At 43.4% G+C, this 18,071-nt stretch overlaps 1 protein-coding gene across 1 annotated transcript in view; it reads left to right on the forward strand.

The window, feature by feature from the left end:
* The window catches only part of NPTN (neuroplastin), a 339,612-nt gene that overhangs the window by 276,903 nt on the left and 44,638 nt on the right, over positions 1 to 18,071 (forward strand). Inside the window, exons 7-8 of the mRNA XM_069222231.1 lie at positions 9,163 to 9,184; positions 9,968 to 10,033. Of these exons, the coding sequence (XP_069078332.1) occupies positions 9,163 to 9,184; positions 9,968 to 10,028 (83 nt within the window). The 3' untranslated portion in view covers positions 10,029 to 10,033. The remainder of the gene's footprint in view (positions 1 to 9,162; positions 9,185 to 9,967; positions 10,034 to 18,071) is intronic.

Consider the following 18,071-nt stretch of genomic DNA (forward strand, 5'->3'; position numbering starts at 1 on the left):
GGAGCTTGGCTTTTCAATTCTTGGGCCTTTTGTCATATGGTATTAGCATTCATTTTTGAAGTCCAGCATAAGCTGCTGGATTTTGGGGCTGCCCTGTCTTCCTTCATATATTATCAATTTTCAGATTGAACTATAGATTTAACGCGAGTTGGGGAAATCTCATTAAATGAAGAGACGGCTGCAATGGGGTTACAGGCAGACCTGATCGAGCCTGGTTTGTCTGAACACTGGCCTACTTCAGGTGTTGACATGTCAGGGAACCAGTCTGTCTGAGCCATTACCTGCCTAGGTTTTACCCTGCTGAAGAACATCTGATGAGACAATTCAGCAGGACGAGAAGCATTAGAAACAGATCCTGCTGCCCCTGGCTTCTGATGAGTAAAAGGCAACACCTCTTCCTTTTTAGAAGGTTACCTGGGTTCTGCTCCTATGGCAACAAGGTGGCTGTGCTTTCATTCTTTTGGTGTTACTACAGAGCTTCATTGTCCTTCTGGCTAGGTTTGTGTTACATAAATACAACAGATTAGGAATATGTTTTTAGCTGAACTTTCCTCCCCAGACTTCCTTTTTATAATATTCCTTTATAGTTAAATGGCAAAGTACACTCCCGGACAAAGATTTATATTAGGTGAACATTTGAGACCCCTCTTCTACTGCTGCTTTCGAGGAGAAGGACATAACTTTTACTGAGGAATATTGTGCCATAGATCCATTCTATTGGGCACCTGTATTAGCAAAGTTATCTTTTCTGAACATGCCAGCGTTTTTCTGCAGCTTTCTGATGAGTCTTTTCAGAAAAATTAAGATGGATTTGGTTGAGGTAGTGGCAACTTCACAAATTGAGACAACTGTACCGCTTAATTCGGTTTCCTTCATCTTTTCTTGGATTTTTGGAAGCTAAACCTTAAAACAAACCGATTTGCTGTAAAGGATGCACATGTTAGCACCTCTTTCAACTGTGCCACATATAGTTTTGTTGTGGGCAATTTTGACTGTCGATGCAAAGACCTTCCATTTTTCATTGTAACCATTGCTGCAGTCCATTAGAAATGCAGTGATTCACTTGGAATTCATGTGGACTGTCATGCTTTGCTATTCTGCTGGGAGACGTTACTTTTTCAGTGATAGTATTACCAGTGTAGCATGTGTTCCTCCAAAGCTGGTCTCAAACTCTCCTAAATCATGTGCGTACCACTGGTGAATTTTAGGAGACGAAATATAAAGGGAGTACATTAGTGGCAGGCATACCGGTGTTAAATGAAATTTAATATGAATTCAACCACGAAACCGAAAATTAGTGCAAAAGTAAAAATTCCAATAGTTGAATACGAAACGATGATAATAAAGAAATGTGTGTTTAAGGAAGAAAAAGCTACTATATTAAGCATTAAAACATCAATTACAACTGCTGGTCAGGAGAGGAAAGTGTTTCAAAGTGTTCTGCCACTATATTCGTGAAAAAGACAGTGAGCTGGAGAAAGGATTATGCACCTTTACCTCAGAAGTATGTCTTTCCCAGCAGTTAGAAGAAAGTTGTGCACTGTCCACATCCACTGTCGTTGAGTTGGGAGAAAGAAACAACCTTAAACGTTCACTGGCTATGTAGGAAGGTCTGTGAAAGAACAGTTGATTTCTCTCTATGTATGTAAGGGTGCACGATTAATATCTGATAGGATGCTTTTCCATTAATTGGAAATCATCTCAGGATAATGTTTCCCCTAAGTTTAAAAGGACAAGTTTTGTGCCACTGCTATGGTCCAGGAGTTCTTGTGCCAGTCCCCAACATGTCAGCACGGATGGCTTTCTTTCAGATTGCTGAAGCTGTTATAACACTGCAAAATATTGAAGCCAAAACAGTAGTCCTCCATGTGTGATTTTTGTCCATCTTGTCCCAGGCAAGTGTCCTCATTAAGCTTGGCAGATCCTACCCTAAACAGATTGCTGTTAAATCGTACAATGCCAGAAGGCCAACTGCCTAACTAGCTGATTATGTTGAGTTGAGTGAAGAAAGAAGCATATCCTTTTAGCATCTCATATAAAGTGGTAGGCAATCAAACGTCAAACTGGTCGAAGCAGTTGTGGCTCCAATCTTTTGTGCAGGAAGGTCACCAAGAATTTTCCTGTAATACCAGGCACCTGAATAGCAAACATCTGTGCAGTCTGGTCATGTACAATATGCAAGTATGGGAATTGTTTTTGATTCCGATCAGATGATGCTTTTAAGTGAGTGCTGCTTGAAGCAACAGGCATTGTGTCCAAAAGTAATCTTTGCTCAGTTTCATCTCAGTAGTATATTAGCTAATGCAGTTATCTTGAAACATGTTTTTACTCTTATTTTTGTTTCAAGTTGAATATTCTAGAGTCCATCCATCGCTCTCTTCCTTTCTGGGTGGACTCCACACCATAGTACTCTTTAGCTTTCTTCCTGGAGGTGTCCAGAATGTAGGACACGTCTTTCAATGGATGGATAGTAGGAATTGTAGCAAGTGTTAATGCTTGATGGGGTGACTGTATGTACTAGGTGTCCCGATTGATACAAAAAAGCAAATTTCATATCCAGACTTTGAACTGGGGATGTTTAAGGCTTTTTGCCATCTCTACTTCAGTAGGTGCCCTTTCTTCAAGAGCATTATGCTTGCCGAAATTTGGTATAAGCTGGCTACAGTTTACCGGAGCTGGATAGGACACAGTGCATGGCTCTGCAGATAACCATTTTTCACTTCCAAGAAAGGTGCATTACCTAAGCTTGGGAATTCTAAAGTACTGTAGGCCAAGCAGCTACCTCCATACCAGTGATCCCTCTATTGAAAATCTTGATGAGTCTTGCCGATACACCAGCACTCCACAAATAACAATATTAAGAATCTCAACCTGAAGATATACCCACGACACTGTTTACTCGTTTCCCACTAGAGAATAATCATTTTGAAATGCATTATTTTCCTGTCCTGAGACCCAGAAATATCTTTCTATTGTCTCAACAAGTGTCCTTTGTGGGCCAGCAATGGGCCCCTTTAGGACCCGTCTATGTACTGATGAGTGTGGCGTTGCCACAGTGGTTTGGAACTAAGGCCGATTCCTCCATAACATGGATTTGCGTCCCTTTCTCAAAAGCAATCACAGTTTATGAGAGATGTAACAGTGTTCTATTTTGCAAAAATGTTTTTTTTAGCTTTTCATGCTCAGACAGTACTGCCGTTTGGGACTTCGAAAATATTGGAGCCATGTGTGAATTTTATGGGAATTCTTTCTTGTAACTCTTCTCCCTCTAGTGTACCACGATTCCTTCCAGGCTTTGCGTGCAGCCATGATCAGTGGGTTGCTTATAAGTCAGACACAAATGGAAATGGTGGTTTTTGAATGTAGGTTCATAGTCAGCAGGTAGAAAGAGGGTTATTTGTAGACCGATAAGTTGCAAGTTACTGCAGTCCGGTCTGACATCAGAGGAAGATTCAAAATGGTTGTTGCTGTTATTGAAGAACACTATTCAAAGATCAAGATGTTCAAGGCAAGTGTAATGCCTTGCTCATTGTAACAAGATACTTATGTGAAACACAGATTCTTCTGTGTAGAGATCCTCAAGAGTGCGCACTTAAAATATCCCCCATCCTTAAATCAGGGCCTACCAAGAATGTATTTAATTTTTGTAAACTTTTGATAATTGGGGTGTAACAGCAATGCACTATGGCCGAACGTCCTTTTCTGTGACATAACCCTTGGAGACATGACTTATTTTGGAATAGAGAACAAACCCTTCAAATGAGGCTGTTGTCAATGTTGGATTATTAAGGTAGCGCTCCCTGTGCAAACTGGAATGTCATATGTTCACCAGGCAAGGACACCGGGGTAAAAATGTTTCCCCGAGTGAAGTGCATTTCGAAGATCTGATATGACTTGCCGGTAGATTAATTAAACTCCCAATAAAAGCTTATCAATTTTTTTTATAAAGAAATGTTATTCATTTTCCAAAAGGAACAATTAGATACGCCATATAAAGCATAGCAGTGCAAACCTTAATAGAAAAAACCCAAAGGCCAAAAATAGGTCACACCCTGTTCCCCCCAGCAAGTTACTATACAGTACTATACGTTGAAAAAACACAACCAACACTTCTGAGTAACAGTAGATTCCTGCTCCATCCGGTCGCCCACAGCTGACCGCCCACAGTCCACACACGGACTACGCATCCCCAGTAGACTCCCACTTCCCCCAGACTTTCTTATACTTGTTTGGGCATCCCCTTGCTTCGTAAACGAGTTTCTCCCGCTGGGCACACCAGTCCACCCCCGACGCCATCTGGCTAGAGTTGGTTCCTCTTTCGCCTTCCAGCCTGCCACAATGTCTCTTTTAGCCACCAGACAAGCCACCCCCAGGAAGATCCGGTCAGCTCTTCTAAGCCCCAGTCCCTCCATGATCCCCAGCAATATTGGCAATGGACCTGAAGCCACATCCTCATGCAAGACCCTAGAAATCTCGGTCATCACCGCTCTCCAATAAGCAACAATGATTGGACAGGACCACACTATATGGTAGAAGAGAGCGTCAGGGCCAGAGCATCGAGGACAGTTAGCTTGTGGTCTGAGGCTCGCCCTGTGTAACACCCAAAAGCGGGTGGCCATGGCCAGGGCCCTGGGGGCCATCAACGCCTCTCACCAGTCCTCCTCATCCATGGGGGCCAGCCACTCCTCCCACCTCTGACTGAGCTGATCCAGTGGTTGAGCAGTGATTGTGTAATCAGGGAGCAGTAAATCCGCGACACCCCCCCTACCCAGACCCCTTCCTCAGGACTTTCGCCTCCATGGGGCTGAATTCAGGATAGCTTATCCATTTTAATATGTGGGTCATTCTAAGCCACTTTCTCTTTTGCATGGTTTAATCAGGTTTGCAGTTATCAGATGTCCGTAGCTAGCACAAGGTTTACTAGTGTGAATTTTTCATTATGTTTTTATCAGTGAGAAGTTTTCTTTATATTGCATTACTATCTAGGCATGCAGGAAGAGAAGTAAATATGATTTGGGCCACTTTTTCTCTAGTTGACTTGTTTATGAAGAGCTATTTAAAACATTTGTTATAATAGTTCGGTCCTAGTTACTTTTCCACCAAGTTTTAGTCTTTTTTGCACCTAGAAAGCCACTCCATTGGTTTCACTTGTTGTTGAAGTATTTTATTGATGACTATCGGATCAGTAGAGAAATATGAAAATATACACATTTTCAACTGGTCCACCATAGTCTTTTATTTCTCAAGACAGAGTATCTCTTTGGGCCTGCGATTGTGTTTTCAAAACCAGTCGTACACTTCTAAAGCTGTTTGTAAGGCCTGTTTCGTTTTGGAAAGAATACAATAACTACATATCTAAAGTGTTTCACCTGTCTGACTGGAGAAGGCCAAGACCCGTGAAGACATGTAGCTTTATTTTAGGGGCGAGCGCAAAGCGCTACGTCCCGTATTGTAATCTCTCTTTGGGCTTCAAACCACGCCCATGTCACGCCAGTCTCTTTCATTGGTTCGTGGGCTTGCCTTTTAAAATTTGCTTGCTTTCATTAGTGAAAGGCATGCATATGTCATGCCTTTTCCGGTGTTTAGCACTCCTCGAGCGCAGCGACCAAGTACCGAAAAAATACGAGGCTCGCTGTTTTCCTTACGGTTTCTGGACTACTTTTTCTCTTTTTTCGCAGTGCGAATTCGCTGGTCAGAAGTCGCTTTGCATGACATCGACCCTGTTACATAGGTAATTGCACTTTTGCCGGTTACATGGAGAATTGCACTTTTGCCGATAGGTTTCACTACGAGCGAACCTTTATTTCCCATTGTGTGTCTGCTATGCGCTGATGACGGCCGTCAGCTGGCTTATGTGAAACTTTTACTTTTCAGTTTATATCTCAAGAAAAGTCCAATTAGTTATGTGAAACTGTTTTACTTTTCAATTTCAATTTATGTGGCAAGAAAAGTCCAGTTAGGAGTTTACAATGCTAATCGATCTAACTCAAGCAAACGCGAGACCCATTGCATTGCAAATGCTTGTTTTCTTTTGGACACGCCTGAATTGTTCAAGCTGTTTCAGATTAGATTGCATCTGCATTGTTTAGATGAGAAGCCTGCCACTGAATTGGTCAGTGCCTTTCTACAAAATGTAGCCCACTGTCTTGGAGATCATTCTCCTTTTGGAGATCTATAATGCTGTCACCTGATAATTTAACCCCACGTTTATGAATTGCTGATGTCGGTGCCAGGATTGATAGTCTGAGTATGTTCAGTTTAGTTAGCTGCCTACCATTTGCTCTCTAATGGCTGCTTCATATATCACAAATTATCTATAGTGTAATTTGGGTATATGGAGTGTTTGGACCAATAGATGAAACTCTGTGTGTGGATGGTTTGGGAAGCGTATGTTTGGACAATCCCTTTTATAATATTGCCAAACGCAGCCATTTACAACTACATAGGAAAAGAGGTTCCAACCATGCTAATGTACCTGCAACAGAAAACTGAAAGCAATAGGATGTGTAGGTTAGCCAGTTGGAGCTTTAGACTGTATGAACCAGAATTCTTGTTGAAAATAGAGCCTGCGAACGATAAAATCACGTTTCTTTAGTTTTTTTAATTTGGGACTGAAGTTCCCAGAGGGGTTGCTGCGAAACGTTCTGGTTAAAGGCATCCTTCTATTTGTGTGCCCTTGTTTTGTTTTTTAAAGCACTTCAGACTTCCCTTGTCAGGGCTTTACAGATATTAGAAAGGTATGAATCTGTTGAGGATCTTCTTTACAAGAATATTTACTTGGAAAACAGGGGAGCTAGAATTTTCCTGATTAATGAAATCTATGCACTTCAGAAGAAATGGACATTGTGCTTTCGCATCACAAAAATAATGTGGCTAGATTCCACGAGAACAGAGTACAGACATAATGTTAAGTGTTTATCATACAAGGCATTGTTTTATCTATCCTGGACTAGAACATTTGGAATTTTGAGAGCTTCATTGTAGGCAGTGGAGTGGCCCGGGGCCAGTGATGGCTAGTATAGACCTTTTGCTCCAAATTACCCGTGTCTTTCTGTTTGTCCCTTTTTTTCCAACTTAATACATTCTATCCTCAGTGGGTGGAATGCGCTAATAGCATTGTGTGTCTTCTGTCTTGGTAAATTCTGGTTCTTAAAGGCCCTCATAATCGTTTTAGACCCTTACCTGTGTCTTGGGCCTGCAACTCCAAGTTAGGACCTTTAACAACTAATATCGCCCTCCGCAGCAGACACCACTTATTAGGCAGCTAGCTCATTCCAAATTGCTTGGCTTTTAGAACAGTTTCTGTCTCAGTAGTTGGACAGTCTGTTTGCCATTTGTAAGTTAAGGGCACAGAAAGATATCGGTATTTTATCTTCTTTATACAGTAGTGTTTAGGATATTTTATACAGCAAGGACAGTAAGTCTCCAGTACAACCACTTGACACTTACTAGTGATGTCAGTCTGTGCAGACGAAATATTTTACTTTATTCCTGGGGGTCTAGATAGTTTTAGTCCAAGCTGTCCAGTTTGGGCTGATATTTTGAAGCTCATCTCATCTTGGATGAGTAGTGAAGACTTTACCTCAGAACAGGAACTAAAGCGGCAGAAAGCAATGAAAAGAGCAGCACATGATAGGATTGACGTTTGGCTTACTGGTCTCTTGAGACTGCCAGCTGTATGTCGAGGGGACTGTTAAGCTGTACTGTGTGTCCCTGATCCTGCTGTGTCTTTAGATCTGTGTATGTACAGCGCATCACCCGCCAGTTGTCACCCCCGTCCTGGTTCTCTGTTGCGTCTCAGTGCCTTGTTCCTGATAATAATGGAATTCTGTGGACACTGCTGTGTCTTTGGTGTGTTTCTTTAATGGCTGTTTCTTAAAGCTGTTGGATTCCGATGAACTATAAAAACTCTGTTTGCATTTATAAAAAAAATGTGTTTTACCTTTTGCCATGTTTGTCTCCTGTGTGGCGTTACGTTACTGCGGACTTTAGGGCGGACAAGAAGGGACTGTCCCATGCCTTTTGATCTCAGTGGGGAGGGCTTATCCTGTTTGTGTCTTGTCAGCGCTGACTCCCACTTGTTTTGAAATCGTCCTTTTTCTCCATTTAACTGCTTCATATACACAATTCGCCTTGTGGAATCCTGCTGCGCGTTTCCAGAAGACTTCAGTGAAATTATAGCACATCCACCCTAACACCCTTCAAGTAAGACAAAGCTTGGGTACAGCAATTTGGAACGACGCTGTTACTTTAGGAACTTTACCAGAAGCAGTATTTACGCTTTGGATTGGTGGCATCAGAGGTGTATGCATTTCTGTAATGAGCGATAGATGAAATGTGCAAAGAAAACCCAACCTTAAGTTTAAATTAAAAAATAAATACAATGATGTCACCCAGAATTAATAAGCATGGGTTTATAAAGTAGTCCAAAGTATGACACTTCTTGTTCAGTACTCCTGCCCGTTTCAAGATATGTTGGCAGGTCGTGGATAATTAATTTTTGGAGTAGCTGAAGTCTGCTATGTCATTGCAAGATAAAGGATCTTGTTCCCAGGTGCACAAACCTACATACAACATACATTTGACCCCACACCTCTGACACAGTCATATCTGATTAGCCTGTGGGCGCACACCTGATTTTATTACCTTAGCCCAAACACTTCAGGAGACCCGTGGGTCAGAAGGAAATACCACTAAATATCCAAAAGATCGCCATTCAGTAGAACTAATAACACTCCCACACTCAGGCTCCATGTAAAAACAAGCAGTCGGTAAAAGGAAACAAACAGCAGGATTTTACAACTGAAATGTTGGTTTGTCTTCTCATCTACCAGAGTGAACCACTGGAACTTGGGGACAAGATAAGCTTTATACGCTTACGTAGTGCAACAATCTGTCCACTACAGTTGCAGTTCTTCATGGCAAAGCATTTAAAGTGTTAACTGAAAAAAACATTTGAACATAACTTACCATGAAATTGCAAGCCCAGTCCTGTAACTCCATGAGCCTCCGCACTTACCAAGTTAATGGTCTGCCTGTTGTAGATAATGTCCTTGAAGCCTTTGTTTCTACTTCATTAGTATCTTTTCTGACTCTCGATTTTTGTTTTATTCCCTTCCCCTTTTTCCCTCAACGCGAAACACCACTGAACTTGCTATGTAGATGATGAACCAGCTGGACCAATGTAAGTAAAGGTGATTTTACAATATAAATTTGGGAGAACATATCTCCGAATGGCAGTTTCTAGTGTCCTTTACCATGAAAATAAATTCTGTTACTAGAAGAAAATAAATCGTAAGAATAACTTATTTGTGCTGTTCATATTATGCCAATCACGCAGTCATTAGTTGCACTATTTTATAGCGAAACAAATGTTTGACACTAATTGGATATTTTTGACACCAAGCACACTATTCCAGACCCTTACTATATCCGCTCATAAAAAGCCTGTTACAATATCTTAGCTTCTTGGACCAGATCACCTCGACTTCATTTGATCTAGTAATGTGCTCTAGGATTCAAAATAAACCTCGCTAATTAAATTCTAATAGTGAGAAATGTGTTTGTGGTTGTTGCTTGCTTCCTGTCAATGAAATTGCATAGTAATGTTGCCTGGATTGTAATATTTGGGATAGGGTGGGACTGTTTAACCTGCAGTTGCCCCTCTTTCGTAACTGTGTGGAAATAAGTGCGGAGATGAAGCTGAAAGTACATTTATATCAGTGTGTGGAAATTAAGCCAAAAGCACATTTATACCAAGATTAATTTGCAGGGTACGGTCGGGTGAAGCCATTTGTGTTTGAAGATCATATCGCACGGCTTCAAATCAGATAAAACGAATAAATATTAATAGGAAAATAGTTGATTTAGAAAATTACCTGCGACTTCACTCCAAACCCCCTTTTAGATCACGTCTTTGTGCTGCTGTGTAAACCAAATCTGATTTCAGTGGTTTTGTCTCCTGCAGGAAAACAAACTCGACCAACAATCACAAAGATAAAAACTTGCGACAGAGGAATACAAATTAATAGAGGTAAAGTTAAGTATACTGATTGCGTGAGAAAGATCTGTTTTGGGACGAATGGTGGGGGTTGGGCAAGGGCAGGGTCTTCTGTACATTTGCTGCTTTTCAGGTTGGTCCTTAGGGATGCTCTTTCATGCATATGAAAATTTCTGGCTGATGCTACATCTTCCATACCACAAACATTAACAATAATTTTATTTCAGAATGTACTTTTAGTACTACTTTTCTTGACATCCCAGCTGAAACAGAACGAAAACACACACTCACACACACACTGTAAAGTTCTTGCCACCCTGCTGTTGGGTTCAGTTTGCATTTCTTCACCACTATGTGGGAAGCTACTTCTTTTAAAAACCCATCAAGCATGTCAAATGGTATATTGTTCTCTTATGGTATAGTTTTGAAATGTTCTTTTTAGAGATCTTCCATTTTTAGGTCTTGTCTAAGACCGCATGTGCACAACCTGTTGCTAGACACAATTTTAGCTTTGAGCCCGCCCATTGCTTACCCATTGGTCGGCTATATTGCGGCTCTCATTAGCTAGCTTCTTAATCATCAGTTTCTGTGGGTTTTCTTTCCTCTTTAGGTGTTGTCCCCTTCCCTTCCCTGGAGTATGGATCCATTGCTTGCTTCTTATTTATCAGCTTCCATGGGGTTGCCTTCCTCTTTTGATGCTTGCCCCTTCCCTGGAGAATGGATCCATTGAGTCCTTACACTGCTCTTTTTCCAGGCGCTACTTTTTTCGCTTTGGTTAAGCACTCTACAGAAGTCTCTGTGTTCCAGCTGTCACATTTGTGTGCTTAATGTTCGTCTTTCTCGCTGTTTTTATCCCCTCTCCCTCAATCCCTCAGTTGTTGTACTTGCTTCCTCCCGACCCACCTTCTGTTGCCGTTGTTACTTTCACACCCCTCCCCCAGTTATCCATGTGCCTTGCTATCAACTGCTGTCTGTATACGTCTTCAAACCTGCATGCCCACTTCCCATTTCCTCTGTGCTTTTCCATTCTCACTCGTCCTCCATTGTCCATGTGCTTCCCCTTCGCAGGTCACTCATTCTCTCATTGATCAGGTGATTCCCATTAATCGCCACCCCTCCTTTGTGAGTGTACTTCCCCATTCTTGCTTCTTTCTTGTCCTTTTTTCCCCTACCCATATCCTTCTCACCCACCCATCTGCATTCTTCCCTCCCATGTGTTGCATCTTCCACTGCCCGCTCCCCGCTCCCCACCCTAAACCCACTCCTGCTTCTTAAAGCAAGTTAGTGCTGTATAAAGAAATGTCATTTTGCACAACTTTATATTTACTAATTCATCTCAGATTGTAAATAAAAAGAAAAACAACTCGCCTAATTTTGAAGTCGCATGCATCCAGCCATGCCATAGTTTTCGTTTCTTATTTATTTATTTATTTATTTTCATTATTTTCAGCCATGCTGTGCAGCAGCCACACGGCTGTACAGCATGGCTTGAAACTAGTGCCAAAGCCAATAGGTCTCAAAGGTGAGACCAATCGGTTTGCCAGTGCTTGTTGTTGTTATAGCTAAGAAACTTCCACAGGGAGAAAAAAAAAAATCCTTTGTTTGAAAAACCTTCACTCACCAGGGATACCCCTTGGTGGCATGCTTCATCATTGGGTTTCTTCCCGTCCTGCTGCAGAACGAGGCGTGCTGCGACCGACGGAATAGGTGGGAGCACTGGTTTCAACAATGTGAATACTAGAAAGGGATAGGAGTGGTGGGGTCTTGGTGAGTTAAAAATACCACCCTCTGGATGATATTACCAATTTAATGTTTCACAGGGGTGGTATGGTTAAAAAGGGGTGTTGGGAGGGTGGATATATTATGTACCTGTCCTCCTAGGTGGTCTACATGTTTCAGAGACTACCCTAGACTCCTCCTAAGGACCAAAGCGAAATCCCTAGTATCACTCCTTGTGTGCCTGCCACTGATAAAAGCACAGTTACTACTCGCTACTGTTGTTGGCGCCTGGTATACTTGGTGTTGTGCCCTCCTCCCCCCGTGGGAGGGGGGGACGGACAAGCGATCGCAATGTTTCATATGTGTATGTAAATGTTCCTTTTATGGGCATACCATGCTAATATGATTTCTGATTCACCATACGTTTTATAATGTTCCTAATATGGGCGTTTATGATATTCTTATGACAAATGCTTTGGTGTAATAACGTGTTTCCTGACTACTGCTTATGTTGCAGAATACTAAGTAACCTGTGTGTTATATGTGACTACTGCTAGTTCTGCAGAGTAACTAATGTGAAACGTTCTGAGAACTGCTAAGGTAGCAGGATATTACTGATATGTGAAGTTTGGTCTAATAATTGCGTTTTTGTGTACAATACAATATATTTTCATAATACTTGGTGTTGTGTTTCCTTTGTGTTGGGGATAGTGCGTCATGTATGTTGTGTGTGTTGTGCAAACGCTTTACACGTTGCCTCTGGGTTAGGCCTGACTGTTCGTGCCAAGCTACCAAGGGAGTGAGCAGGGGTTATCTTGGACGTGTAACTCCCTTGCCCTGACTAGAGTGGGTGGGTTCTGCTTGGCTTAGCTGCATACCCTAGCCAACCAGAAACCCCATTTTTAACTCCCGGGGATCACCCCTCCTGAATAGAATCCAAATGAAGAACAATAAGTTCATTTTATTAAAGAGACTTGGCTTTTCACTCGTATGTTAATCATGAAACAGAATAATTCTACACTCCATCCAATGCATTTCCGGCTTCTGTGTGCTTTTCTTCAGGGTCAAGGAGATGTAAAATAAATACATTAATATCGATCAAGGATACTCTGTCCAGACAGCCTCTTAATTTGTGCTTCCAAGAATGTCAAAAACACATACCTTAAAAACCAAAAATCAATAAGCACAACTCCTCACATAGCTGCTTATCGCCGCTTAACAGAACAGCGTGTCAGTTGTTATTACAGATATTCGAAAATAATTATTAGAAAGGTGCACATACTCCATCATATAGCCTGCATAAAATGATAAAAAGCTTTGCACCCTCAAGACTACAGCGAACATTCACCTGAAAAACATTCTCAAACAGCATGTAACAATGGACGAGCTTCACCCTCCTAAACGCCAGTGCGGCCGCCATTGTTAAAGTTAAATCCTTACAGTGCTGCTTCTGTTTGCGTCACTTCTGTTAAACGTGAGTCTGTAACCCAAACCCTAATGACTCCAGGAAACGCCACGTTGAAACTGGTACGAAACTGATGATTGATTAAAGAAGCTGAAAGAATCGGTGATAAAAATAAATAAATCGAGAATCACAAAATAAGCTTGTGATTCAGTAATGGTTTAAAGAAAATATGTAGTTCAAGCCCCAGGGGCGGCTCCTCCACTATTGCGGAGGAGCGTCACCCCCTTCGAAAGCAGCCTTTAAAAATAAAATGTTTATTATTTTATTTCTAAAAGGATGGGGTATGACAGGGAAGGAGGGGGAGGATTCTATGCACTCCCCACAGTGCGCATGTGTGTGGCTGGCCGTATCGGGCTGGCCAAACACACATGCACACTGAGCTCTCTCCAACCCTGTACTGCGTTGCTGGGTTGGAGACAGAAGGTGCAAGCTCCCAGGCTCCCTGGGAGTGCTAAGCCAGGGCACTCCGGCCAATCCTAACACTACTCTCATGCTGCTAGCAGCATGAGAGCAGCATTAGGATTGGCCACAAGGCAGATTGCGAGCCTGTGCCTGTACTGAGAGCCAGAAGTTTGGCACGGTGGCTCAGGTAAGGTTTTTTGTGGTTTTAATTTTTTTTAACAATTTTATGTTCTCCCTCCCCTTCCCCTCCTCCAATTCTTCTCCCCCTTCATGACACGAGCCTCCTCGACCTTTTACCGTGCCACAAGCTGCACCTGTCCACCCCAAACAACCCCAAGTACTGCCTTGTGAAAACAGGCGCCGGAAAGAGTGTGTTCGGAAATAATAAGACTGTGAAAGAACCCGAAGAAAAATGGCAAACTCATAAATCAACAATGGTTAAATAGAAACTATGCGTTCGATGGCATCTGTCGCTGTAGATACGCATGTTCTGCAATAGCTCGCCATCTGGTGTTGGGCCGGAGTGTTACAAGTTGTTTTTCTTCGAAGAAGTCTTTCGAGTCACGGGACCGAGTGACTCCTCCTTTTGTCTCCATTGCGCATGGGCGTCGACTCCATCCTCGATTGTTTTTTTTCCGCCATCGGGTTCGGACGTGTTCCTGTCGCTCCGAGTTTCGGAACAGAAAAAAATAGTTAATTTCGGAAGATTTTCGTCGGTATTGTTGCGTTCGGGATCGGCATACTTACATTCAACACCGCATCGAAGATCGAAGAGCTCCGGTGCCCTTCGGGGTAATTTTTCGATCCTCCGTCGGGGCCTGGTCGGCCCGACCGCGTGCTGAAGAACGCCGATGGAACGGACCCCGTTCCGTTTCTGCCCCAAATGCCACAATAAATACCCCTACACAGACCAACACTTGGTCTGCAACCTGTGCCTGTCACCTGAGCACAGCGAAGACACCTGCGAGGCCTGTCGTGCGTTCCGGTCCCGAAAAACACTCCGAGACCGTCGAGCCAGAAGACTTCAAATGGCGTCCGCACCGACAGCCCGACGGGAGTTCGAGGAACAGGAAGAGGAAGGTACCTTCTCGATCCAAGACTCAGACTCCGAAGGATTCGACGATACACAAACCGTGAGTAAGACGTCGAAAACCACACAAAGAAACATTTACAAGGCCCAGGGGACGCCACTGCCACCAGGCCATGGCTCAACCCTTAAAATCGGTGACCGACCGTCGGCACCGAAAAAGGCCCAAACAGTGCCGAGATCGTCCGACTCCGGTCGAGACACCGGCACGCAGCCTTCTCGGGACCGAGAAAGTGCTGGAGACAAGCCTCGACACCGAGATGCCGGTGTGGACACGGCTCGACGCCGAGACAGCGGCACCGAAACAGATCGACGCCGAGAGGTTTCGGCCCCGAAAAGGAAAAAAGTCACCTCGGAGCCGAAAAAACACGCAGACAAAGTTTCGACGCCGAAACAAACTGCAAGCGACCCAGCTTCAGGCTCTTATACAGAAGAGCACTCGCTAACCTCCCAAATGCAGAAGCATAGGTTTGAGGAAGAGCTACAAGCAACTGATGCGGACCATACGCAAAAGCGTATCTTCATTCAGCAGGGGACAGGAAAAATAAGCACCCTTCCCCCCATTAGAAGAAAGAGAAGGTTGGAGTTCCAGACGGAACAAGCACCACAACCAAAAGTGGTGAAAAGAGTTACACCACCACCCTCTCCTCCGCCCGTGATTAACGTTTCACCAGCACAAACGCCATCACACTCCCCAGCTCACACCACCATGAGCCAGGGTGACCAAGACCAGGACGCATGGGACCTATACGACGCCCCAGTGTCAGATAACAGCCCAGAGGCATACCCTACAAAACCATCTCCACCAGAAGACAGCACCGCGTACTCTCAGGTGGTGGCTAGAGCAGCACAATTTCACAACGTAAGCCTCCACTCAGAACAGGTCGAGGATGATTTCTTGTTCAACACACTCTCCTCCACCCACAGCTCCTACCAAAGCCTGCCTATGCTCCCTGGTATGCTCCGGCACGCAAAAGACATATTTAAGGACCCGGTCAAAAGTAGGGCAATCACACCAAGGGTGGAAAAAAAGTATAAGCCGCCTCCTACAGACCCGGCTTTCATCACAACACAGCTGCCACCAGACTCTGTTGTTGTAGGAGCAGCTAGGAAAAGGGCCAACTCTCACACATCTGGAGATGCACCACCCCCAGATAAAGAAAGCCGCAAGTTTGATGCAGCTGGTAAAAGAGTCGCAGCACAAGCTGCAAACCAGTGGCGCATCGCGAACTCCCAGGCACTACTTGCGCGCTATGACAGAGCCCACTGGGACGAGATGCAACATCTCATTGAACATCTGCCCAAAGACTTCCAAAATAGGGCAAAACAAGTGGTTGAGGAGGGACAAGCCATCTCCAACAACCAGATCCGCTCCTCCATGGACGCTGCAGATACAGCTGCACGGACAATTAATACATCTGTAACTATCAGAAGGCATGCATGGCTCCGAACGTCTGGATTTAAACCAGAGATTCAACAAGCAGTTCTCAATATGCCTTTTAATGAAAAAGAACTGTTCGGTCCAGAAGTGGACACAGCGATTGAGAAACTCAAAAAAGATACGGACACTGCCAAAGCCATGGGCGCACTCTACTCCCCGCAGAGCAGAGGGAATTACAGCTCATTCCGTAAAACGCCCTTTCGAGGGGGGTTTCGAGGTCAAAGCACACAAGCCAGCACCTCACAAGCCACACCGTCCAGTTACCAAGGACAGTATAGAGGAGGTTTTCGGGGACAATATAGAGGAGGGCAATTCCCTAGAAATAGAGGAAGATTCCAAAGCCCCAAAACCCCTACTACTAAACAGTGACTCACATGTCACTCACCCCCTCAACACAACACCAGTGGGGGGACGAATAGGTCATTATTACAGAGCATGGGAGAAAATCACTACAGACACTTGGGTTCTAGCAATTATCCAACATGGTTACTGCATAGAATTTCTACAGTTCCCTCCAAACATACCACCAAAAGCACAAAATTTAACAACACACCATTCCAATCTCCTAGAGATAGAAGTGCAGGCACTATTGCAAAAGAATGCAATCGAATTAGTGCCAAACACACAAATAAACACAGGAGTTTACTCACTGTACTTTCTGATACCAAAGAAGGACAAAACACTGAGACCAATCCTAGACCTCAGAGTAGTCAACACTTTCATCAAATCAGACCACTTCCACATGGTCACACTACAAGAAGTATTGCCATTGCTAAAGCTGCACGACTACATGGCAACTTTAGACCTCAAGGATGCTTATTTCCATATACCAATTCACCCATCGCACAGGAAATACCTAAGGTTTGTATTCAAAGGAATACATTACCAATTCAAGGTACTGCCTTTCGGATTAACAACCGCACCAAGAGTCTTTACCAAATGTCTAGCGGTAGTCGCTGCACACATCAGAAGGCAGCAAATACATGTGTTCCCATATCTAGACGACTGGCTAATCAAGGGCCATTCGTTAATAGAGTGCTCAAATCACACAAATCATATCATACAAACCCTCTTCAAACTAGGGTTCACCGTCAATTTCACAAAATCCAAAATTCGGCCACGCAAGGTACAACAATACCTGGGAGCCATAATAGACACATCAAAAGGAGTAGCCACTCCAAGTCCACAAAGAATTCAAAATTTCAACACCATCATACAACGCATGTATCCAACACAAAAGATACAAGCAAAGATGGTATTACAACTCCTAGGCATGATGTCATCATGCATAGCCATTGTCCCAAACGCAAGACTGCACATGAGGCCCTTACAACAATGCCTAGCATCACAGTGGTCTCAAGCACAGGGTCACCTTCTAGATCTGGTGTTAATAGACCGCCAAACTTACCTCTCGCTTCTGTGGTGGAACAACATAAATTTAAACAAGGGGCGGCCTTTCCAAGACCCAGTGCCACAATACGTAATAACAACAGATGCTTCCATGACAGGGTGGGGAGCACACCTCGATCAACACAGCATACAAGGACAATGGAACGTACATCAAACAAAACTGCATATCAATCACCTAGAACTTCTTGCAGTTTTTCAAGCACTAAAAGCTTTCCAACCGATAATAGTTCACAAATACATTCTCGTCAAAACAGACAACATGACAACAATGTATTATCTAAACAAGCAGGGAGGGACGCACTCCACGCAGTTAAGCATGTTAGCACAAAAAATTTGGCATTGGGCAATTCACAACCAAATTCGCCTAATTGCACAGTTTATACCAGGGATACAAAATCAACTCGCAGACAATCTCTCTCGAGATCACCAACAGGTCCACGAATGGGAAATTCACCCCCAAATACTGAACACTTATTTCAAACTCTGGGGAACACCTCAGATAGACTTGTTTGCGACAAGGGAGAACGCAAAATGCCAAAACTTCGCA

Source organism: Pleurodeles waltl, chromosome 3_1 (assembly GCF_031143425.1).
Source record: "Pleurodeles waltl isolate 20211129_DDA chromosome 3_1, aPleWal1.hap1.20221129, whole genome shotgun sequence".
NCBI classification, from domain to species: domain Eukaryota; kingdom Metazoa; phylum Chordata; class Amphibia; order Caudata; family Salamandridae; genus Pleurodeles; species Pleurodeles waltl.